The sequence below is a fragment of the Zootermopsis nevadensis genome, unplaced genomic scaffold (assembly GCF_977971745.1).
Source record: "Zootermopsis nevadensis isolate Lab colony 2312 unplaced genomic scaffold, Znev_1.0 Znev_ptg000013l, whole genome shotgun sequence".
Classification (NCBI taxonomy): Eukaryota; Metazoa; Arthropoda; class Insecta; order Blattodea; family Termopsidae; genus Zootermopsis; species Zootermopsis nevadensis.
Genome location: NW_028259145.1, coordinates 13,027,234 through 13,052,649, shown reverse-complemented (window position 1 = coordinate 13,052,649; position 25,416 = coordinate 13,027,234). Strand labels below are relative to the sequence as shown.

At 39.2% G+C, this 25,416-nt stretch overlaps 1 protein-coding gene across 16 annotated transcripts in view; it reads right to left on the bottom strand.

The window, feature by feature from the left end:
- hth (Meis homeobox homothorax) overlaps positions 1–25,416 on the bottom strand; it is a 650,834-nt gene that overhangs the window by 292,312 nt on the left and 333,106 nt on the right. For 11 of the 16 annotated variants that reach the window (XM_022058903.2, XM_087348669.1, XM_022058908.2 and 8 more), the window contains 2 exons: positions 20,596–20,728; positions 19,096–19,158 (listed from right to left, as the gene is read on the bottom strand). In XM_022058903.2, coding sequence (XP_021914595.1) covers positions 19,096–19,158; positions 20,596–20,728 — 196 coding nt within the window. The remainder of the gene's footprint in view (positions 1–19,095; positions 19,159–20,595; positions 20,729–25,416) is intronic. The other 5 variants (XM_022058904.2, XM_087348665.1, XM_087348667.1 and 2 more) reach the window with 1 other exon arrangement.

Below are 25,416 nucleotides of genomic sequence, written 5' to 3'. Positions count from 1 at the left end.
GATTTCTGCTTTCGTAATAAATTAAGGGGTGGGGGAAACGGGAAAGCAATTTGTTGACCCCCCTGGATGATCTAGCCTGACCCGGACGACGACCACAGTAAAAAAAAAAAGTGTCTCTCAGCTGTATCTGGTACATACGACTTAGTACGAATTCTTGGTCAAAGGCTGCACTAAACTGGGTTCGTTCAACCAATTTCTTTCCTCGTCCAGCGTACAAGCCAAGCCAGGGTACTTGAGCATGCTTAGAGCTGAATACATCAGTAATGAACGTTGACAATGGGCAGAGCGTTGATCATGATCCTGCAGTTCACCGGGTTCCTTCAAGGGGATAATGCTCAGGTATATATGTGAGACGTATTATGCTCTACAGTGAATGACAAAGAAGCAGCGAGATCCATTTTGCCACATTAGTCCGTGTCTGTCTCTGGAAAAGAGGGCGTCAGAACACGGTGAGTGTTCACAAGGGAGGAAAGTGCTTTTTGTTAAGAATATTTTCTGTCACATTGTTGGGAGGGTTGCTTTCTAGAAGGAATGGTGTAACCATTACTGTAGCAGCCATTACCGAGGGGCCGGTGTTATCAATGGCTACTCTGAAAAAAATAATGACTTGGCATGTACATTAAGTGATTTTTTTGATTTTTTTATGTTTTTTACTTTGTTGTGCACATCGGTGATGATATATAATAAATTAATTTTCAAGGTATAGCAAACAAGCTTAATTCACAATACTGAAATTTAATATTGACTCTACACAAGCAAGAAGCGGTCACAGAATCCAAACACTGTAGACCCACCAGATGTACTACAGGTACTATTGGACGGGAAGGGCAAATCAGTTTTAACATGCAATTCTGATGAAACGCTAAAGACCTCCTGGATCTTAGTTTAAAAGAAATATATAAACGTACAGAAGCAAACTGTAATAGCATTCACCTCAAACCAAGCGTCGATGCTCAGTGCCTGGCACTACAGATTCCTATTTTGGAGGTCCCGGTTTAAATATCGATCTGTAGACCGACTACCTGACTCAAAATGTCCAAGGTCTACCTCAGTCTCTCCAAACAAATGCCGAGACAAAGACAGACCACAACAACTGCATTCGACTTTTTTTCCAATTCGTCGTTCATTATACAATTCCACGATACATAACACAGACAATTGATACAGCGTCGTTACACAAACCAATACCAAGAATCAATCAACTGCATTTTAAAAACCAAATCCTACTTAAGAACACAGGGCACTGTCCTTCATACTTTCCAAACAAGTGAGTCCTCTTTTAAACCAAGTTCCCAAACTGTTTTCAGTATCAATAACGTGATAATTGTGCCCAACACTTCCATCTATCAAACCAGCCTCCGCTGTCATGCCTCATTGTACGTATGTGTGTTTTCTGCAATATTACAAGCAGCTTGGGGGCGATAGTCAGACAATGGAGATGTGACGAGGGGTTCGTTTTGTTATTCTGGGCGCTCTGCACATGAACAGAATAGCGGGACGTCACTGCTCCCCCCTTTCGCCCCCCCCCCCCCAGATTATTATGATTGTCGGCGTATAAAGATTTAAAATGCAAAAGAATAAAGGCGTAATCAATATGAAAACAACGTGCAACCCGTTTCCTTCCTCCAATCCGATCAGTGGAGTAGTCTGCTTGACTCTCGACGTGCGGACATATTGCGAAGAATAACAAAACATAACACGTGTTCATTTAGAAATTGTGGCTTCCCTGCTTACACGCGCGCCTGGGGTACTCTACATTTTACTTAACTCTTGAAGCTGAAGCTCGGCTAAACAATACTTAAAAAATTTAGTCCCTGCCTCAAAGAAAACATCGCACTTTACCACTGCAAAGGAAGTAATTGATATTCACATTCAGAATCATGTAAGACCCATAAATGCAAAATGCACAGTTACTGATTGTTAAAGCATGTGGTACATACAGTTCACATTGGGATTTAAAGGGTTAAAGACTCCAGTTATAAATCTTGAGACTAAACGGAAAATCCTGTCTACCGGGAAAAAAAAATCAGTCATCCAGCCAGCAGCCATTCACTATACTGAGGTATCCCGTATCTACCAAAACGTAAAGAAAGTAAAACCTTAATTATCGGCATACTAAGATAAATGTTAGGAAAAGTGATTCACTTACAATATTCCGCACCGGTATCATTTAAGGTAGAATTTGGGATAAAGTTAGCCCCAGAGTAAGCCCGGAAACATCATCTGACACCGACTTTAATGTAGTTACATCAAGTGTTAAGATTGTAATTAGGCTTACTAACGTTCAAAAAACACGAAACCAAGAGTTTAAACCTGTCGAGGCATGAGGCCACAATCCCCATTTCTCATTGACCAGCTTATGAATAAGGGCAATTTATTGACACGCCGAGAGAGTTTATTAAAAATTATACTAAATTAGGCCTAGTATTACAAACAGGTTGTCAAATTATTCAACTATTTTCTGTAACAAGGCAGGTCATTAGTGAGATACTCGACGCTATTTGCCTGAGTAACGTTTCGATGTCAAGTTTACTTTCTGTTACTGCAATTCGAGTGCGTCCTTCCAAGTGTTCGTCAGTGAGACGCGACCCAGTTTCTGACTTAACGTTCTTCATAAAGCTCTATAGTTGCTCACAGCGATAATTGCATACTGCACCATACTGACGTTCAGTTCAGTTCTTACCTCAAAGAAAACACAATTCATCTCTGTTATTACGATGAGTTGGTTAGTGTTTTTCAAGGGATTAATCCACGTTCTGAGAATCACACGAAACCATTACATAATACAACTCTGGCAAATACGGATCCTTTGTGATTGGTAAAATATAGGCACACTACTGAGACTTAGGGGCTTAACAACAAGTGGTTTCTGATATAAGGTAACTATTTTTCATCAAACATAGTAACAGTATTAAGTGCACAAAAGTGTACGTGGGCCGCAAGCAGCTACGAGCCCTAGGTTGAGAAGCCCTGTATTAAACGCTCCGTAATTAAATTATGCTAACTCTGACAGGACATGTCAAAATAGTAACAACACATTTTTAATTCTGTAATTCTTTCCTGAATCCGACGTAAGTACACTTCTGTTCAGGGGAATTCATTAAACGGAATTTGGTTTAATTAATCTCAGAAAATCCAGCAGACTGCTGCACACTCAAACGTGAGCCACTGCGACCCACGAACCAAGGGTTGAAGAAACATTTCGAAGGACCCTTTGTTGAGGCCGCCTATTGTCCTCCCCACACGTTATCATGTACTTGTACTCAGTAGGTCACACCAACACTTTACACACAAACTTCCTCGGCAAGTCTGGAAAAGGGAGGGCCAGTACTTCAACAGGAATATGAGAACCTCCTATAATGGAAACTGTGAGGGTGTGCGGAGAGCCGAACATCGAGTGTGTATGATGTGGGAACACGGATCAGTTCAATAGTGATGTGTAGACCTACGAGCAAAGGAAACGTTCCCTCATTTACACTCACTTCTAACCAAAGCTCTTCATGGTTTGGTATCCCTATTCACAAAGTGTGACGTAAAGTGTACTTGAGGGCAGCTTGTTGTACGGTGTGGTAGAACGATCAGCAAGTGGTAATTGCTATGGAGACGGAATCCAGTTCTTGCCCCTCACTGCTTTGTTGTACCCAAACAAGTCCGAAAACCATACATACACTGCTTGTCATTCTCGTTCTGTAAATTGCACTCGAAACCTAGTCCTCCATCCGCTCTCTTTTCTGCTTATATACGACGGAGCGCAATGATAACAAGGCCATTGCATCACAACCTAAGTTTGCGTTGCGGCGACTGGAATTGGAAATTCAAAAATAATAAATTCGACGAAAGTGATGTAATTTTCGTAGCGAATATCAAAGCTCTACGTTAGATCATAAATATCTTGAATGCAAATTCTGACGGACGAGACGGCATTGCAGCAGGCAAAACTGTTCTCCCCAGGTATTAATACACGTCTGCATAGTTTGTTAATATTATCTCGTTTTAAATATGATAAACGCAGGAGTTGATGTCTTCTCGCTAAGTACAATGAATAAATATGATTCGGCTCATTGCATTAAAAACGGTGGCACTGAAATGTAGGCATATTCAAATTTGTTTAAATTAATACATTACTATCAGTAACAAAAATAATCTCATTTTCATGCAGGTCGGAAATAGCAATGACATAATGTGAATACCACCAACTTTCTGTTGTTCAGATAGAGGCTACCAGTCAAAGACTAATAAGACTACAAGCCTACCATTCTTTATAGAATGTGAAAAGCAGGTTAGCAAACAACTGCAGAGAAGCTTCTTACTGTCCGGTGACAATGAAGGGCAGGTTTTTTCACGTAGAACGATTCATATAAAAAAAGGATTCCCTCTAAAATTGTTATCGGAATATCACAGAAATTAAAGCGTAGTGGAGTGGAAGAATATTATGAAGATGTGAACTGGAGTAGTTCAGGAATACTCCCAAATGCTGTTAATCTGCAACCACGGTGATAAACCTTCGAGTCACATCAATTCCGGGAATTTCTCACGTCTGCTTATCATAGACTGTTGTAATACACATTGTCCTAATTCAAATTCAGTTTTTAATCTTCAAATCCGAAACTTTAAAAGGAGCAATAAATATGTTACAAGAGCTTAGAAAGTCTATATCTCTACATTCGGCTCAACACAATATTCTGTTAAATTTTATCACACACGGTCATCGCCATCAGAAGCATTTAGAAAACACGTTACAAACAAATGGTTTACTTCAACTCAAAGTAGAAGGGGTGTTGAATACGACACCATCTACCCTTCGTCTGCTTCCCTCAGTCTTCCTTACGCGTCAATCTCATTTATTAGAAGAGATAAAATTGTCTTTTTACGACATGTATGAGTTATGAAGAGGTTTAGGACATACTTGTGGTTTTGAAAGATGCTTCACATTCATAAACCATACGATGTTGCTGCGGTCGGCAAACAGCAGTCTGCTCCAGTCTGCATGTGGAGAAGACCTGCGTGTGTTCATGGAGGCTTCTAACTAGTGGCAATGCACTGATGAAGTGAAGTCACACACTACACAATAATTGAACTCAAACTGTCCCATGCTACCGGAATGAAGAAGTTGGGGTGGGCACGCGAGAAGTACAAACACGAGCTACAGCGATTCAGAAGGATAAAAATGCATTTTGGTAAGCGATTCAATTAAAACTGTGCTGTCAGTGTGGTGTGGTATTTATCTTTCGCTATGATTTTCTTTTCAAATTTAGTCTTAAATTGTCAGATCGGCAAATACGGTAAATAATAGTAGGTCCCAGATTCAGGATTTTACCCAGGTATGCTGCTTACTTCCATAAAACATGAGTACACTCAACATATATTACCAGGACGCCATAACTGGCAGCGTACGTATCAGTTTCCTACTTGTGTGCATAAATAATTAAACAAAGTAACTTCAGAATAAAATGTTATGTTACGAATCTTATAAAACGAGTAGTGGCCACCATCTACCACCTCCTCTCTAACTCATTAAGCGTAATTATTTTTTGCACAAACTTTCTTCACAAGAATAATGAAATATACAAACAGCTGGTTCGTACATAGTTGTAATAAAACATTTCCCTCACAGTCCCTATATGGTTATTCCAACCTTACGAATTTCAAACAAATTCGAGGTGCCTCGAGACCTCTACTTTTCCGAATTTCAAGCAACGAGACACGCCAGTCCACTCTACCTCCATGGCGTGGATCATAGCTACTGAGGAAGGTTACCGTACCATATGTGAGTGTGTTTGTATATGTGTGGTTATTTTTACTATGGCCCCTTTTCTTTCACTCTGGTTTTCAACCACATGGTGATGTGGCAGGCTTATATAATACCAGGAAAACAGAGATGGGGGCCCAACAGTTTTTTTACAAAGTCTAAGGGGTGTGAGAGGGTGCAAGAAAAACCACATGGGAGAAAGCAAAAGAGATGGCTGTATGATCAAGTATAACAAAGAAAGTCTTTAGAAAGAAACAGAAAGAAAGAATTGTGAGTAACAGAAAAGCATCATCAGACAGGGGTACACACAAAATTTTCTACAACCTACGCTTCCAAACTTGCATCAAGTCAAGTTTTCTTAGAGAGTGGAATAAATTTTGTGAATTTAACTTTATTAACAGTGTTGAAAAAATTTGTATTTGTCGCGTCTTCAGAGCTTTCGTAATGATCATTTGTATGTTTTAACGACTCCGTTACGAACAACTGATTGTAATAGCCGAATAATAAATACTAGACAAATAGGAATGAGGAGAAATCTCACTTGACACACTAAATTATAAACTCTCCTCTCCTACTACCAGCAAAATCAAGTAAATAATTATAAAATGGGCGATTGATGATTCAGAGGTGCTTGACACTACCTAATAAATTGCAGAAACTTATAGACTGTGGCAGACGCAGTTTTTGCCACGATAATCTTCTGGTTGCATAATAAGAATAAACCCTGAAAATAGAAGCAGCACATTACTCCGAAAGGGTTGTACACAACTAGCAGATTACGCGGTGGAAGTCCCGAAGACCATAACGCAAATTCACATCGTTGTCAAGACCTCAAATTCTACAACAAAACCTTTACTTAAAGGCCGACTGATCGTATATTATTTCTGAAGCATGACTTCCCTTGTACACAATCTGATATTAACAAAATTGCAACGCTGTTTAAGTTACCTGAATCAGCTTCGATTATTATATATAATCAAAATTGTAATGTATCGTTCACCTAGAATAATAACAGCCACAACGACAAAAATGGAAAATTGTTTCATGGAACGGTGTGTATGAAATCCAAAGTTGCAGTTAACAAAGTTTAATACGGCCACATTCCCTCCTGCCTTCATGTCGGTTATGCCCTTAAGTATTGTAGCTCTTCGTACAAAAGTTCAAAGTATTTTTTGTAAAATTATATAAATATACACACACCTACACACATAAACGCTGCATCTGTGTGAATAGGTTCATACTGCGGAGTTCATGTGTCATTGCTAAACACGAATATCGAACAGAGAATGAAATAACGCGCCTTGTCAGAAAATCCTGCTAGTGAAATCAATCCTGACAGAGCGTGATATTTCTGAAAGGGGCTGTGCAATATTATTTTTCACTCGTGGATATGGTATGGCGGAGAACAGTGTTCGGATAGATCGGTATAAAACAAGGCAGGCACAGAAAAAAGTCAAAGAACTGCCGCTTCCCTGGTTATGAACCTCTCCTTCATTTCTGAATGAAATAAAAAACTGCAGAGTCTATTTCACGCATCTAAGAAATCAGAAGTTCAGCCGTGCTGAATGTTGAAGTTTCCTTACTGAAAACGGAGCTGTGCCCAGCACACATGCCAAAGCGTGAGCCTTAAGGACACGCACAGTAAAAGGACAGACTTCATTATGATCCATGGCGTCTTTCTTTTATTTATCTACACGAAAGTGTAAATAAGAAGTGTCGGTCCCTGAAAGGACGCGACAACACATGTTTTAGATGAATAATTCCGACTGGCCAAAATGTTTTATTTCTATCATCTGTCGTTCAGTTACATTTTCGCCAGACGTTTCGTAAACGAGATATTCACACTGTTGCATATAAGCCTCATACAAAGAACACAGTGCATTTAAGTTTAAAATAACTGAAGATAGTTCTGCAGAAGAGTCATGCACACATCCGTTTCCATTCCCAAATAGTATTAAAGTGGCAATGGTTTATTTTAGTTTCTCTTCCTTCTGTAAACCCGAAAAATTTCATATAAATATGAAGATAACACGGATGTAGGCCTACATATAGTAAGTAAAGTACAGTAAATCTATACGCCATGTAGGCGCTTGGAGGGAAGGGCATAATAGCTCCTACTCATTCTTAACCTCGGTATAATTGGGGGTGAGTGGTCAGCATCACGCGCTTTACCCCCGGGATAGGACCCTAGTACCCCTTGGGCAGGAAGCTGGGTGGGCCCCAGAAAAATCCTTTGCCTCCATCGTGGATCGAACCCCGGTCGTCCAGTCACTATACTCTGTGCAGTCTCTTATAAGTTTACCGACGTTTCAGAGGTGCTTGCTGCGTCATCATCAGAGGAATCGCCCTGATAACTACGGTTACAATCATCTCTTAAACGCTGATAAACTTCCACCAGCCTACATGGTGCGTAACAGCATTGAACGCCAACACAGGATCAGTCGTTACACACAGCGCACACAAAATATAATTTGCATACATTTTCGCTTTAGAAAGGTGGTACAGATCTTCATATCTCATAATTATATGTATTCACATTAATTAACTCCTCGAGGTTCGGCGAATTACTAATTGATTCGGACTTAAACCACTTTAAAAAAAATTCTAGAGAAGACGCGTTTCCTAATAAACAACCCTTCTAACAGGACTGTACACCATGCCTTCTTATTTTAATGTACAGACAGCTATTTCGTGGAGGGGACTGAATTTCTGATCAGAAGGTTCCATCCACTTTCATCCTTCCTGCCGCCCGCAGTGCCACCCTCCATTATACAAACCTCAGCAACTTCATGCTCCAATTTTCTTGTAAGCATTTCACCATAAGCACTTTGCTGCATGAAAACTAAAGCTCCCTAGCTTTTCCGCCCGACTTCGTTCAGTGTTTTAGCAAGTCTTATATTCCTACACAAAGATTTCACCGCTCACTCAGAAGACTTAATATCCTCGCAGTTGTTTTCATATTATGTACAATGTTTTCCGTGTCCTCTTTCACGAGTGGAAACTTTACAGCCGTGGAATTGGAGATAATGGAAAGGAGGAGGTACACGTGAGCTGTTGCGAAACTTCCTGCCAGTTTGGGGCTTATTACTCAATCCTTAAACTTGTTGCTGTGTTGTTTCTCAGTACGTCAGCACTTGATTCTGTTAAATTCTGTAAATGTAAATTTAATAACACGATTTCACAGAGACAGAATTGTAAACATTCAAATGTGTTCAACGGACGTGACTGTTAAACTTTCTACATGTATTTTTCATATTAACTAAATCTATGATATTCATTAGAACGCACTAATGGGGACATACTTCAATTAAAGCAAGCTTAGAAAAGCAATTTTAAGTTTCTTTCTAAACATCCGATACATTTGGTTACGATGTCCATGCATATTATACATATGACGTACAATATATTTATCAAAATAGTGCACAATTTATATAATAAAAACATTTTCATAATTTACTCCTACAAAGGAATTTTAATTAGACTTACATGATGTTGGTTATATCACACCGCAGCCTTGAAATAAGTTAAACACTACGACTTGCTATAAATGAATGACGATTATAAAATGAATTATCTTTTCGTATCTTTAGACGGAATTGAGATTCATCCCTTGTAATCTCGAAAGAAGTTAATAAATTAAAATAAAAACACAGCAATCCTCGCAAGAATCGGAGCACGTGGTCTAGACGTCAATGCTCGTTTCCTGAAGGAATGCCATTTTAGTTTGCGTTTCATCCCGCCAGAATCTAGAAAAATACTAAACAATACAGAATGGACTCCCGAAAAATGCCGTTATCTTACGCACTTTACACTGAGTGAATGCTCATATCGTGTTTTGTTTAGTAAGATTCATGCAGTCTCAACCCTGTATTCTTGCTGTTCGTAACACCAACTATGACTACGATTTATTGCATTTGGAACTTCCGTAGTTGACTCGTGACCACTTGAAGCACCTACCCGTCCTCCCTCAGGAGGAATTAAGTATGAACAGAAGGAAAATAATTTTAGGGCAGGTTGCTCCTCCAGGGACTGAGAGCTACGTTGCAGCAGGAAGTGAAGGTTTCCATAGTAAACAACATATGATGTTTATAATTATCAGTGAGAACTAATTGATCTGTGTACAACTTATTATATAACCCAAAATTGCATAATCAAAACTCCTGTTTAAATCAAACCGCAAGACTCCAAGGCCCTTAGAGAAGTAGATAGGCTACAGACATGTAAAACTGCCTCATCTTTCTCTATGACCTTGTACATAGGCCTCCATACATAGGCATATATATGTACTGGCTAAATTCATGCATGTATATAAACACGTATATACGGAAAGTCCCAAAACTATGGTATTCATAACTCACGTAGTTCGTTGTTGCACTAATACGATCCCAAATCATCGCTGCACAACAATGCGTTCCAATAATGGAACCTCCGATCGCATGTGAGAAACCGGCCCATAGAGCAACACCTAACAATTGTAAGATGAGAAGGGGCGAAAGAATCATAATTATATGAATTGGTATTGTGTAAGTTAGTAAGATAATAGCGTCGTTATGGTTATATTCGTGCTGTGGACAGCATCAACTCGGTGTCTGATGTACTTGGTCTTTCATATAGAAAATTCAAGTGAATAAATCGTTTAAATTTCTTCATCTAAAGATCTGACAATTCTGAAACGTTTATGCATGTCCCCAATTTTAACTCAAGACGGTAGTTTCTATCCTAATATGTGAAATCGGATATGTACCAAGTTTTACTGCACCAGAGTGTTATAGAACGGTAGGGGAGGGGGGGAGGAGAGAGGAGTCACTAATGGAAATTGTTTGGGCAGAAGCACGCCTTAAGAAACTTTTCCTCGAGTCTTCACTTTGCCAGAGTTAATAGCTTGCATCGCCTATACTGCCGGCTGATGAAGCCACACGGAAAACAACTTTTCTGACATTTTCTTCTAAAACTTCCCCACCCCTTTTTTGTCCTGTTATTCGTCTCTATTCCGTTTTCCATATCCTCCATCATCCTCCCTCCATCACGGTTGTCGGTAGAAGATTGAATATAACTCGTCACTGTCTCGTATTCATTTTTGTGTTTTCTTAATATGTTTCTTCTTTCAAAAAACATATGCAAGCAACTTTGAAATCTGTTGGTAATCATGATGCTGAGTAAAACTATTTTCTCTCTTGTACTGAAAACTTCCGATATTTTGACCCAGAGGTGCTAGTTTACATGTTATCGATAATATCGGCTTGGCTATTTCGTAATAAGTATTAATAAATTCGGAGGGGTGGTAAATCATTCGACGCTTTGAAACTGTGACAATGTGCAGAACATGTAGGTCATCATAATCATGTCAATACTTATAATAATGAACTCGATAAGGTCATGACCTTGGAGGCTTGTTCCTGGGAGACCTAAGATTGTCTTGGTCTCTCCACACTCGTTTTAGTCGTTCTACACCTCGTCATCACTTCCTTAGGCATGACATGCAGAATGTGGAAAGTGGTCTCTTTCCATTTCTTAATTGATTTGTCTAATTTTGTTGGCGTCCTTGCGTCTTCTACTGATTCAAATGTATGACTTTCTCTAGTGTCAACGTTTCTTTGGCGTTCTCATCCACGCTTTATCCCTGGTTAAGTCAAAAGAAATTCCCGACACTTCTTACGAAACACGTGACAAAACTGTTACTATCTGTCCTGCAAACATACGCTCCTATCATCCTGATACTTTCCTCTTAATATAATGTTGCCTGCCTACTGCATCCGATAAATTTACAGACGACTGTTTGCAACGGTGCTCTGCACCAACACCCACAAACTCAATTACAGACAGATCATAAGAGAAGAACACATTAAAAAATATAGCAAAATAAAAATACACAGATCATCAAGAAGTGATTTGAAATTACAGTGCATGAGAGACAAGGTTGGGAAGAAGTAACAACACTTCACCATGCTCTACTTTATTTACAACTCCCCTCATCTAAACTGACATGCCGTATAATGAAGCGTATTAAGTCTCAAAAACGCTTGCAGAAATTTAATCAGTGAGCTACTTAATTTCAACAAAAAAAAGTTGTTTTCAGTCATTTAATTTCTAAACTAGCTAATTTTACTCCATGTTTTCTACATTCATTTTATCGTGTAATTAAAAACCTGTGATACTGTTATATGCTAATAGCTCGTTAACGGTCCTTCTGGTCGTAATGAAAAAGATACGTTTCGAGAACCAAGCTGAAAGCAGTTTGCTCATTGACGGTAGTCAAGATAAAACTTGACCTGAGGACCACGTTACATCCGCGCAGACGGAAACACAGCTACCATAAACACTACTTGAGAATGAAAATGCCTCATCGAAAACTTTAGCCAAGGGAGAACTAAAGTATTACAATATATGACTGAAATGTTATTTAAAGGTCTCCATAAACTTACGGCTAATAGCTTCGTATGCAAATACAGAATTGAAAATTCTTCCCAATAAAATTGAATGTCAAATATTTTATCCTTTAAGCAGTTTTAGTCGACAACGTGGCAAGTCCTCAAGAGGACAAAAGAGACGGCCTGCGCATATGAAGGGTGGCTGCGCGTTGAATAAGCTGCTCGCGGAGAGGCGGCTTGCAGAATTGTCGGGTCCAATAGCCCCCACCGACAAACTTAAGCGTGTTACGAAATGTCATAAAGTGCCTCGGGTCCTTTTATCAAACGTTTTAGTTACACAAGCTGCAGAAAAGAGACTGAATGAGAGGTCTTGTTGCAGATGGGAGAATAAAACATCGAAGTATATTACAAATAAAAAAGACTGTGAGAAAGATTTCGGTTGGATTCATCTGGCTCGGTTTAGGGACTGATGACGGGCTTTTGTGAACACGATAAGAAATCTCTGGTTCTACAAAAGACGGAAAATTTCGTAACGAGCTGAGAGACTATTTCCTTTCTCAACACGGCCTGTGCTAAACAGAGATAATTATGGAGCCCTACAGTGCACGAAGCCTTAGTGCCTCACCAAAGAACACGGAGACTGGAGAGACATCATGAACAGGAGTTACCAACTGCGGGCGAGATGGCGCGTTGTTTTATTATTGTGCTTCGTGACATGAAGGCAGATCGAGGGAATGTTACACGAAGTCTGCTTTAATAGGTACATTCCTATCAAATGCATTCAACTTTATTAATTGAAGCTAATGACTTACATCCGACAAAACTATAGCGTAATTTCTTTAAAGCCGTTGTGACTAACTCAATGAGGCAGAGCCCTTCTTTCGAAGATAATAGTAGCTCAGCTAACCAATTTCCTGTCTTGCATGAAAGCGGAAGATTCATTACCGAGTTCACAAAAGCTTTCAGTGGCCCCACAGAACGAGATAAAGTCTGTCCACGTCCTTGTGCAGGCCTCTTGGTACTGCCCTTCCATCGACTCGAAGATCTCCCACGTGGTCTCTCTCATTCAAGTTTATTTTTCCACTAATATTTAATGTGCATTTTTGATCTCTGCCATGAATGATACGTTCTGTATGCTGCTCAAAATGTCAGAATATAAAAAAGACCATCGAAGGGGCGCGGGTCACAGTTTAAAAACCTCTTATCTGTAGTTCTGTAGGGAACTTAACTATTTTTTAAACCCCGCAATAAATAAACTAAAATGTAAAAACACGTGTAATGGAGATGAGTCTGTGCTTTCTAGAAGTAGATTAGTGCAGAATTATCGTATTTATTTCTAAGAATGTTAGAACTTCTGCTAATAAGACCCCCCAGAAAGAAGCTGACCCTGTGACATGTTATCTAAGTAAGTATGTCAGTATTACAAAGTCTGTAAGTCAAGTCAGCATACGCCTGAGATGCAATACAAGCGTCAAGAAAAGTCCGATACTACTGCTTGCATACGGACACACAAATGGGCGTACAGCAGTTTCATTGCTGCAAATATTGTATTTAAATTATAAGTGAAATTACGTGATGCGCGTGAAAATACCCACAGACTTCACAGATGACACGTGAAAAAACATACATAAATGTTTGATTAAAGTTTCCAAGATTTCTTCCTCCATCCCCGTCCCAAAAGACTTCAAGATGAAAAGCACTACTCTCGTTCTAGCTAGATGGCTTTGTCCTCGAAACAATAATCGATTCAGTATAGATAATGCAGAAAAAATAAACCTACGCTAACACCCGGTTATGCAGAACAATTTCTTACTCCTGTAAAATCGCTAAGACTGAGTGCATGCAAAATGCAATCTCCTCATACATCTGATAAAATAACAGAACAGAACAGAACGGGCTGCCTAGCTTTAACGTGTCTTAATCAGGAACATAATACAAATAATTAATCTCCACGTCGTGTTCTGTACTGCCACTTCACCTCTCTTTAGTCCAATTATAAAATGTCAGTTACAAATTTAGTATGATGTGCCTTCTCACTTAACATATTAATTTTACAAACAAGCAAAATAATGAATCAATCTAGCCTGCATTATTTATACAAATAAGTCACTAATCCTTGCTATAGGAAGAGTTAATGACAAAACAAAAACATTCTAAACTGCGTTACAAGAGCATTTACTGCGCTTAATTTCAAGATGAGTCCCGTTTTCATTCACTACCGCGGTTTATATTTTATTAGTTCTGGACACATTCGAAGATTTCACATAAATTGTTGTAGATTACCATTTCAATCTAGCGTGAATACAAGAAATGATTTAAAATCATTCATTGTCAGGACTTTTTCCATAGTCTGTTCTTTAAAACTACGACGTTTCGGAGGCTGGTTCTCTCTCCATCTTCAGGTGCTAGTCTGTCACTGGACAGATACTAGCTCTATCTAAGGGACCCAACAGAGTATGTACCTCTCACCTGAAGACGGAGACAGAACCAGCCTTCGAAACGTCGTGATTTTAAAAAAACAGACGATGGAAAAAGTCCTGACAATGAATAATTTTAAGTGTAAACTACCGTCGCCAAAACCCTTTAGAATTGAACAAGAAATGATACTCCACACGCTTACATAAAATTACAATATTATTGATAATAACATTTTAAACAGTAGAAAAAATACAGAGAATTACATGACTCTCGGTTTACACGACCTGAAGTAGTCCTGCGCTACTAGCATCGTCCAGTGCTCAAGGATTAACACTGGAGTGTGAACTACCATTATTGGCCTATCATCCACATTCTTGAAAATAGTACAAGTCTGTTTTGCTTCATCCTCTGGCAGATGGTTTGGTATCTCTTTTCTATTGCAGATAACCTCTAAAAACCCGAACTACGTGAGCAGACACTTCGGGAAGGTCTATAAAAAAACTTCAGAGAATCACACGTATAATGTATCTACTATCTTCTACTTCAGTGTTACATTATCTCTTCGAACTTGTTTCAAGTTGCGAAGATAACCAAATTATATTTCGACGGCCTATAAAAGTAACAATCCTGATCAAATTCCGACAGACGCACACACACACGACGTTCCGAGAATGCAGGATGGTTTATCTTAATGTACCAAAGACTGTCAGCACTTTAACTGTAGAAATATCAAATTTGGACCATATATCACCCATCCATTCACTTCAAGTCCATAATCAACAGCAGAAAATTTACAGTGTTTCACCAAAATATCCATGTTAATTATTGAATTATAACCATGACGTAAACCATCAGTTTACCACTTGTGACTGACAGCATCATTTCGAATGGAATTAATAAAACTAATATAAGCAATTAAATCAAAAAACAGCATTTATAACTTAAGCCTTCTTCTGTATCTATCACACTGGATTTCACTATAACTACGATAATGACAAAACCATGTTTAGTAGATAAATCTATGGCTCCCATTTTAGCATGCACTGATACGTGTTTTTGTTTCAATCACTTCTACAATTATCAACCAATATTAATTTTTTCTACTCCCTCGGATATGACGCTCATTAAAAACAAACCTGTTTCCTGTCCATATGTAGACGGTTTCTTTTTAACTAAGTCTATATTTGTCAAATTTAAATAAAGACTTATTCACATTCCCATTATTAGTTCTTACGTTATCTGGCAAGTACCTGACAGATAGAAACATGATGATGCATTTCATCTGGCTTATTTTATACGCTCTCTTGAGTGATCGCTTTGCATGAGGAGAGAAGACGAGACGATCTGAGCTGAAGAAGAAGGAAGCAAACAACAACAGCTACTGATCCAAACGGTCGATGAAGGAAGACCCAAATCGAATGAGGAGTGATTGAGCCGACCTTCCTATTCCTTCACATGTTCACGCGGCAGTGAGCACTCGGAAACAAAATAAGACACCTGGTTTGACGTCGTGCGTATATATCCATTCGATATTCTGTAGAATTAGTTAGGAAAAAACCGATGTGACAAGATGCTAGGTGAAGGATTTGGTCAAAGTGACTTCCTATAAAACTTTTTTCTCGATAAATCTTTCCATTATATTTTCAACATCCTTCTCCCTCGTGGACCATAATTAAAAACGCTTTTCTTAATGCTATATTCTTTAATCCTCTTCAAACTTCGTATCTCAAACACTTTAATATGCTCTTTCTACGCACCTTGAAAACTAATGCAAAAAACAACGGGGTCCAATAAAATGTAAAATAAAAAAGATGTTAAGTTATTCGGAAAGCATTTGAAATTAAGAATGTTTCAGGTAGAAAAGTTATGTAAGTGGAATGCTAATATTAAGCAAAAACGAAGCGCCCTCTATATTTTCTCCACAGGTAATGTACAAGTTCATACTGCCCCAAAAACACAATGGAGAACAAATACGGAGCGGCGTTCATTACAGAAACTTCATGAAACATAAACCGAGGATCATAAACTACTAATTTAACATTTAAAATTACGCGACTGTGCTTCTTCTGAAGCAAATAAAATTGTATACACATTCAAAGGCTAACCAAAAGTACACAATTAAAATTTAAAAAGCATATTTTGCTAAACGAAAACTGCAGGTCATTCAACCACTTCCTTACTGCGACACTGCTCACATTGGAACAAGACCCCTCCCCCGCCCCAAAGAGGTCACTGGCAAAATAGGAAACAAGAGGCAATAACTCTATAGCACATCAGAACTACTCCGCGCGGGAGGTGCGTGTTTGTGGGGTGCAGCGGTGGCTAATGATTGCCAATGCCATGTAAACATGATACAGCTCTCTACCATACAGACAACTGAGAATGAGAGAGAGAGGAAGGGATGAAGGGTGGTACAAAAAGTAACGTTACGCGGTAATAAACCGTCATTTTCCGTATTAAACGAACGTCCCTGCCCTGGGAAAATGTATCGTACATGCAAATCGAAATTTACGAGTTCTGTAATTAGGGTTGAAACCTTGTGAGTCATAATAATAAATTCTGGTCACAAAGCAACATGTAAACATATCCAGTTACACAAGGCCGTCCTCCTCCTACTGAAGCCCTTACCAAACTAAGCCCATGTTACGTTTCAGAAGCCCAGGCAACAATAAAACAACCAGCATGGTTTTACTTGCTCACAATGTGCATGCATACAGCTCATATTTTGGCCTATATACACAGGCAGAATGCAATGTGCATTAATGCTGAAGCCATGTACGCTTATCAAATTATATTATTACCGCCTGTGCTAGAGTGGTCATATGTTTCGGTTTGACAGTGTCCATTCCCAACAAGAGTCGCTGACAGCGCTCGGTATAGCATCACATGAATCCATGCTACAATTCTGAACGAACAGTAATGATTATATTTTTGTTAACATGCTACATTTTAAATACTTAAACCTCCTGCTTTGTTGGTTCTACGGGAAAGAGTTCCAGTATATAATCAGTTTTAACATAGGTTCCATAACGATAAAGCGGATCAACCCACACACACACTGAAACAAAATGTGCTGCGTATTAACAAGATATTAACAGAAACAAATTCTCAAATGAACCGAAAGGTCGTAGGCTTTTCCAAAGGACCACTTCGTACAGACGTATTAGGAGTGGAGGTGTTCCACAAACTCTAAACCTCGACTCCACAAGGTGTCGAGGGGTCACATTCACGCCTCGGCTGCTTTATTACAAAGGAAGCTCACCAGTCCCCACTGGACAGGGGAGATATTACGGAGAAGAAAAATTTGTGCCTTGCCGAGAATCGAATCAGTAATGGAAATTAGTATGTAAACATACACCGGTTAATTTCCTTCGTTTAATTCCGCAAGTCTTGTAATTGTTTCATATGTCTTAAGAGGCATACCTTTGGAATATGGGTTGTTTCTGCCAATCGAAACAATATACAAGATACATTTTCCTCTCAAACATCCACAAATTAAGTCTGGTATACTCACACGATCAGACGTCTTACGACCAGAAGACAATGTTTTCCACAACCAAGTCAAGTTTTTCTTTCATAGCATTACTATTACACCCTCTAGAGTCAAGGTCGCCTTTTGAGGAATGTGCATGCAGACATGAGCTAACAACGAGCGAGTGAACCTTCTAAAAGTGTGGCACCAAGTTAGTCCTTACACGTAAGGACTGGTAGTAAGCAACAAGTTATTTTCATTCGAAAGTCTGCATACCATCAAGAACAATTCTACTCGCTGATCCCTGATAACACTTATAGAAAGAATTTGAAATACTGCAACAGGTACTTGGAAATGCAATTAGTCCGACTGTTTTATGGCTGAAAGAACATACACTTAGTAAGAAATTCACTCTAAACCTTAACTATCCACATTGTGATTACCGCTCTAACATGTAAATTGTCTAACAAACTAAGTAAAAAGTATCTGAAATGTGTGTCGGTACCCAATTATCGCTAATGAAACTTGAGCAGAAAGCAGATCGAAAGTAGTACACACTTCTACTGTCTCTTTTGAGAATTTGGAATAAATTTCTCACATTGCTGCCTTAGTTCAAATCTGAGACAAACAAAATTTGAAATATATTTACAACTTGAAATAAATTAAATCAGATAGCTCGTACATAAAACAAATTGTAATACTTCTTGTAAGAATCTTAATTACAGATCTGTTTTAATGGGATGTTGAAAATGTAGACCTCATAATTGAGGCTGCCTAAGTCAAACGCCAGCTCATAAGTGGAAGAACAAAACCAATGAGTAAATTAATTCAGAACAATGATTTCACAATTATTCAACTTCTGAACTAGGGCAGTTGAGCAGAAATTAAAAATAGCCACTGTTAGAGCAGAAATCCTCAACATATTAATAATGCATGAGAGAAGTTCCTTCGATAAATAGAAACAACACTTGATATGTTGAACAGAAATGAATAATAAATTACCTGTACTGGAAACAGTAATCTCTGAACATCTCTAATTCATCAGTAAGAATTCGGAAATCAAAAGAATTAATGCTACAGGTTCTGACCTGTTGCGAGGGAGTTCCAATAATACTGCTCGTGAGATATCAAGTGTAGGCCGTTTCCGTACACTGAAATTAGACACAATAAATTTCACTCTAACATTTCGAATATTTTCATTTTACCTTCCTCCTAAATTACTAGTGTCATATCACATTACTTAGTAATTTTTATAACTTCGCACCTCATTCATGGACTGGGCTTGATATTTGATTTCAACACTTTCATCTTACTCAATTACGTATCATGGGAAAATTTAACATATTGAAATACTTAACTGCCGCATTAGTAAATGCCCACTCCGTTGGAACACTTTAGTTTTAGCAAATTCTCTCCGTTCTTCCCCCATTCTGAAAAATGTGTTCCTTCGTTTCTAACCTTAACATGACTGAAGTGTCTCACAGACTTCGTGTCCAAGATACTGCTTGCCGTAACTAACTTGTCAGCTTCACATCTTGTAAAACAACAAGACCATGTCGATATAGTGAAGCCAAAACAAATGTGTACCTGAATACGATTGTCTTCTGGAACACTGCGCCGTGTAATCTAGTAGAAACTGACCGACGTTTCAGAGGTTCGTACTGACTTCATCAAAAGGGTTCCACGATGATGGAGCCAGTACGAACGTCTTAACCATGAATCGATTTCCATCAGACTACACGGCTCGACATCCCAGAAGACAGGCATCTTCTTACTCGCCACCGCGAGAACATGAGATCTCACAAATGTGAATCTGCTAAGAGTTCACAGAAGTGATTAGGTCCGGCATTCGAATGTAAGGCCTGAAATGACGAAGAGTGAGAACTGAGATCTGTAATTGCCGAATTTAAAGTAGACATTGACATTCTCGGGCTGAACCATCTCTCTCGACTGGCCTTCACACAAGCAATAGTTTTCTACGCTTTATGACACAGATCAAACGACTGCAATAAAAAATAGACACGACTGGGAGAATTCCTAATCGTAAGCATTAGCCTCCCTAATTCAGCGTGTGGTTGCCCATAACAGGTGCTCAAAGAGCGATCAATGTTTATGACATGTGGTAATGATTGTTCACATCAACACTTTGGGTAGATCTACGGAAGCAGATATCACAAGTAAAGCTACTCTAAGCACCATGTACAGGGGGTGTGGTTGCGAACAAGAGCACGGGATAGCGGCCACCTTCATGTTGTGACCAACTTCATTCCCGACAAAAGTACTGCGCCAGGCAGAAGTCCAAGATATTTAAGTAAGTACTAAATATTGCGGTGAACACAAAGCCCGGGGTCGTCCAGCCCATGATCTTAAAACTCCAGTTACGACAGCTTACCCAGGTACCGTTATTAGTCCAGATTAATTAGAAAACGCAATCCGAAAGACGAAATAATCGTAAAGTCGCATTTATCGCTCTCCCAAAACATTGATTTAAAAATTAGTATTCGAAAATGAACCGAAATTGTCGGTGCAGGTAATTTGAATGAAGCCCTGTCCATGAATAGTGACTCAGATCAACATTCCGTTCTTACCTGGATCGCTGTTGTCGACGCTCTGTTGGGAACTGGGCTGCTGCGAGAGGGGGCCCGGTGTGCCCCCAGACCCCGGAGATCGCACATCGTCGTTACCGGGGCCGGGATATGACAGAGACGAGGAAGGAGGCCTCTGTAATGAAAGACATAACAGTGTTTAGTGCGAACACCTTTCCTACATGGTACAAGACTGCAGCAATCCAAGAACCCCGATGAATACATACACGTGCTTATCCAAATCGAGAACATTTATTTTATGTTAATGTCAAGAAGATATTCCCATAATAATTTAAAACATCGATCATAAAAATATTACTTTCTGCAACAAGAATATCCTTGCCGCTACTGTCTCTATCGGAAATATTTTCTTGTTCCCTTGAAGCATACGCGGCAGTTTTTGAGCGCTTCAATTCCCAAACGAGAGAAACCCCATATTGCCTGCCCCCCATATAATCATCTTTCTAACGCGTCGCCGGCACAGAACAAGGCATGCTCTCTTCCAGCTCTGCTATCCATAGCCTCTCTCAGCCAACTCTCTTGGGACACACATGAACATGACACTTTACTTTCACTTGGTTAAAGTCTACACATGCACAACCTCCACTGGATTTCCGCTCTCTACACACTCAACTTTTTTTTACTGACACTAGGGAAATATGAATGAAAATGGATGTAAGGGGGCTTACACGCCAGTAAAAAAATATATGGTATATTAATATAAATAAAAATCTGTGGGAAGGAAAATGTTAATGCCTTTATTTTTATAAAATTCATGAGATATTCTCGTTACACAGTTCGTCAGGATCTGAGATCTACCCTTGATTTAAGGCAAACTATATTACAGTCTCAAGCATCTATTACGATATTCGTATGTTACTGAAATATAATTCCGTGGAGAAAAATAAGCAAAATTAAGCTTGTATCGCGATTAAAATTCGAGGTTCCTACGGCGGTGAACGTATTGATGGTCTGCTGAGTTGTGACCTGAAGGTAGGTGCCGGCGTTTCGATGGAAAGTAATGCTTCCATCTTCAGCCCTGCATCTGGTAAACAAAAACTTTTCTTGTACGGATTGTCCAGGTCCATGCCATGTTCGACCGGCCACCTGTCTTCACCCGTCCCATGCACAAGCCCCTTCCATGTTTTCAATCACGATGTATTTTATACTAGGTATAATATCGACCTTAAATTCGTCAGGTATTTGTGTAAATTTCGTTATTTCTTTGTTTCTGCATAACAGTATATAGCCTATTCAATTACGACCTTAAAAGTTATAATTTCTGCTACGATATTCGTTTTCGGGGTTAATAATCCGGGAAAGCCCAATCACTCAAGACACGCTAGGCGTTCAGCAGCCGCTATTCAAGATCCAAGTATTTATTTCCATCACTGGTAATTCGAGTCTGTAGGAAAATGACTGTAGTTGATCGCATTGTCCAACGTATAACGGAAGGTAATAATGAAACTGGACAGACGTGAATTATTTTAATTAAACAATAAAGTGTGTGATGTAGCAATACACAAGAGATGAAACGTTGCCAGATCGTACAGCAAGAGTTTTACAATGGCAGTTGCATCAAGCGTACTCTTGCTAATCAGAGATCGTTAATTATTAGAGTGTTGATACCGCAAAGCTGGCGGGATGAAGGGCAAGCGGACGACAGCCACGTGCATTCACACCACGCAGAATAGAGCGAGATGACAACGCATGTGACTAAAAATAATATCGCCACATCATTCAGGCTTTTACATTAGCTACACACTGTGAACGATTTCAAATCATAACTGTATGTACATAAAATTTCACTTTTATCAATCTAAATAAACTTTACAGCATTAACTTTTTTCAGCAATTTTTTTTTAGACTGTCACTCATGATTACAGAAGCTTCGTAGTTCCGAACACCACATGGAAGAAAACATGTTCTGCTCACAGTAAGGCTCTGACTGACTGCCCTTGTCAGGTTCAAGATTATTAATTTCCAGTTTTCACTTACGCAATTTATTATAACCTTCGCCAATGACCTACATTTCTTCGCGGTCCGTTCACATAGCAGTTCAAACGGTAAGACATTAAGAAGGTATCTGCATTAGCTGCGGCCGGAACAATGGTTGCCCTGAGACTCATCGTTGTTTTTCTCAGTCATCAGACAAATATAACGACTCTAAATAGGCCACGATTTCTATTTCCTCTTCACTTTCATCCATTCATCCCGTCACAGACCCAAGCATTCGACACCAAACTAAACCCTTCAACTGACCCGTTGTCAAGGAACCTGAACAACAACGTATGTATTACGTTGCGCAAATAAAATATCGTAAGATAAATATACAATTAACCCTTTGAAACCAAAGATCAACAAAATAAATGCGAGGGGAGAAATCACTTACTGCCTCAATGAAACCACAGTGTGTCTCCAAACCACGCAGCAATGATGCTGGTTTACGAAAATAATTCTTGTTTATTCAGAGTAACAAACGAAAACACAAATACAATCAATGGGCAAGGGTTTTTACTTTCAGCGGGCGGTACATATAGTTGCCACTACTTCTTAATGGTTAATGACCCCCATGGTACAAGATGTCCCTTCAGTGGTCGACATTCGTCTGTTAAACAGTTCCCTTAAGTGACAGAACCATTAAGACTCATCATTCTCAGCGCCGCTGGACCCAGTACTAAGCCAGTGAAATCAGCACACATCCCACCAACTCGCTCACATAATATCTGCTTGTGTAGTGTGCTATCCACTTACGTGTAAGACCCAAACGTCCTTTTGAACTAGAACTTCCGACCCAAAGATCCTTAGCAATTCCTGTTTTTCCACGAGTGTTACGTGCTCGGCTCACCTCTGACTATTTTATCACAGACAAACGAAAGAAGGGGCACGCAATTTGAAGATCTTCACTGTGTAGCTTTGAATTTTGTTGTTGATTCATCCCTCTACGGCTTTAAATATTTTCCTCTGCTTTGTTTCAAAATACCCTAAAGCATGAAGACACAAATTCCGCACATAAAAAAACAAGTATAAATGTCGTTATATACAGCGTGTTCCAGAAGTTCAAGACCACAGGGAAAGTCCTTTATTTGACGGAGCTACATTCTAGTGAAAAGTTATGATAATGTTGTCTCATTGACAAGACAGCAAAATTGAATAATTTACCATGAATTGGTGAAAGCGACAGTTAAAGCAACGCAGGTGTTCCATGAAATATGAAGTAGTGAGTAAACAGATACGGAAACCCATGATTTGCAACACATTTCCCCCCCACCAAATAACCGAGTTCTCTTATGGCTAAGATCTTGTGGGACACTCTGTATACTGAAGTTTTGCCGATGCTGCATAAGAAGCAGAGAATTGTCAGATCAATTTATCATCACGCTCCCTGTCACTACACATTTCCATGGAGTGCTTGTTCCCGCAGATCTGCGCGTCGGCCATCTGATACAACAGATTGCTAAAATAGAATCAACAGGCCTGTTTGGAAAGTAAAATTAACACGGAAGCCTTATACACGTTTACAGGAATGATACGCGAGTGAGCGTATTAAAATTTCATGTAACTTATACGACAATCGTACACGGGAGAAAAATTATTCCACCAATTTGTCAACATCATGACAAGGCCATGGCTCGACTTGATATAACGAAGCTTAAAAATATACCCGACCACACGATGTACCATCCACCTTGGGAACAAGACACACGTGTGGCTTGTTTACATTCCTCTACTGAGAGATTAATGGAGACTGGATGTCAATGATGAAAGTCACACATTAAGTTCAGTAAGACTGCTTTACGACACGTGTCCGTAGATCGAAGCCCGAAGGTCCATAAAGTAAGCGAAATTATCCTCTCCTTCTCTGTATCACACAAACGTTTTTTTTTCCTTCGAACCTCAGATCTGAGGTTGTCATGGCTGTCTTCTGGGTTGTTGCGCCGTGTAGTTGCCCTGATAATTGAGGCAGCAAGCACCTATTACGTCGGTAAATCTCTACACAGTGCAGCAACCCACAAAAGAGTCATCTTCTTTCAGTCGAATGTTTCAAAAGAAAGTGCAAAAATGAAAAATGGCTTGTTCCGCTGTTTACAGCTTAAAGTGCCTGGTCTCATCATGGAGGTACTGCGTTTGAAAAATCCTATGTCGACGCACGTTTTAATTCCCTGTTCCGCCCAGTATTCACCATTCATTATTATCTTCTAGTCTCATTTGATGGTAAGTAATCAGTTCGCTTCTTGAAATAATCCAATAAAACCTCCCTAAAAATGTCGTGGTATGTAAGACTTGGGAAGAATTCCAACCAGCAGTTTCGTGACCCTTCAAGCCGACGCACAATAATCGTCACCAAAACAAAAACTGAACGAATTCCGAAACTCAGGTTACAGTGTGAATTCCGTGCTTTTGAATGAGTTAAAAAAACATTTTGTTTAAGTTTTATTCCATTAAATTTTAGTGAACACTACACAACATTTTCCCCTTCAGCCTATTTATATTAGTTCAAACAGAAAATGATTCGAACAGTTCCAAATAAAATAAAATAAAAATAATTTAACTTCATAAAATATAATTAAAAGCGACAGGATATTTCTAAAATGCTTACAGTTACTTTATTCAACACATTTATATACTAAGACGTAGATATTGCCCTTACGCATATTACGTACATTAAAACACTACCAAAACAACCCACCACAAACCCTGATGCTATGTTTCACAAACACCGAGATCAGAATACTGAAACGTCCTGTAGAGCCATTTATTTAATGAAGACACCGCCTGCCTGTTTAGAACCCATCAAGACTATATACTTCACAGCTGCTTCCT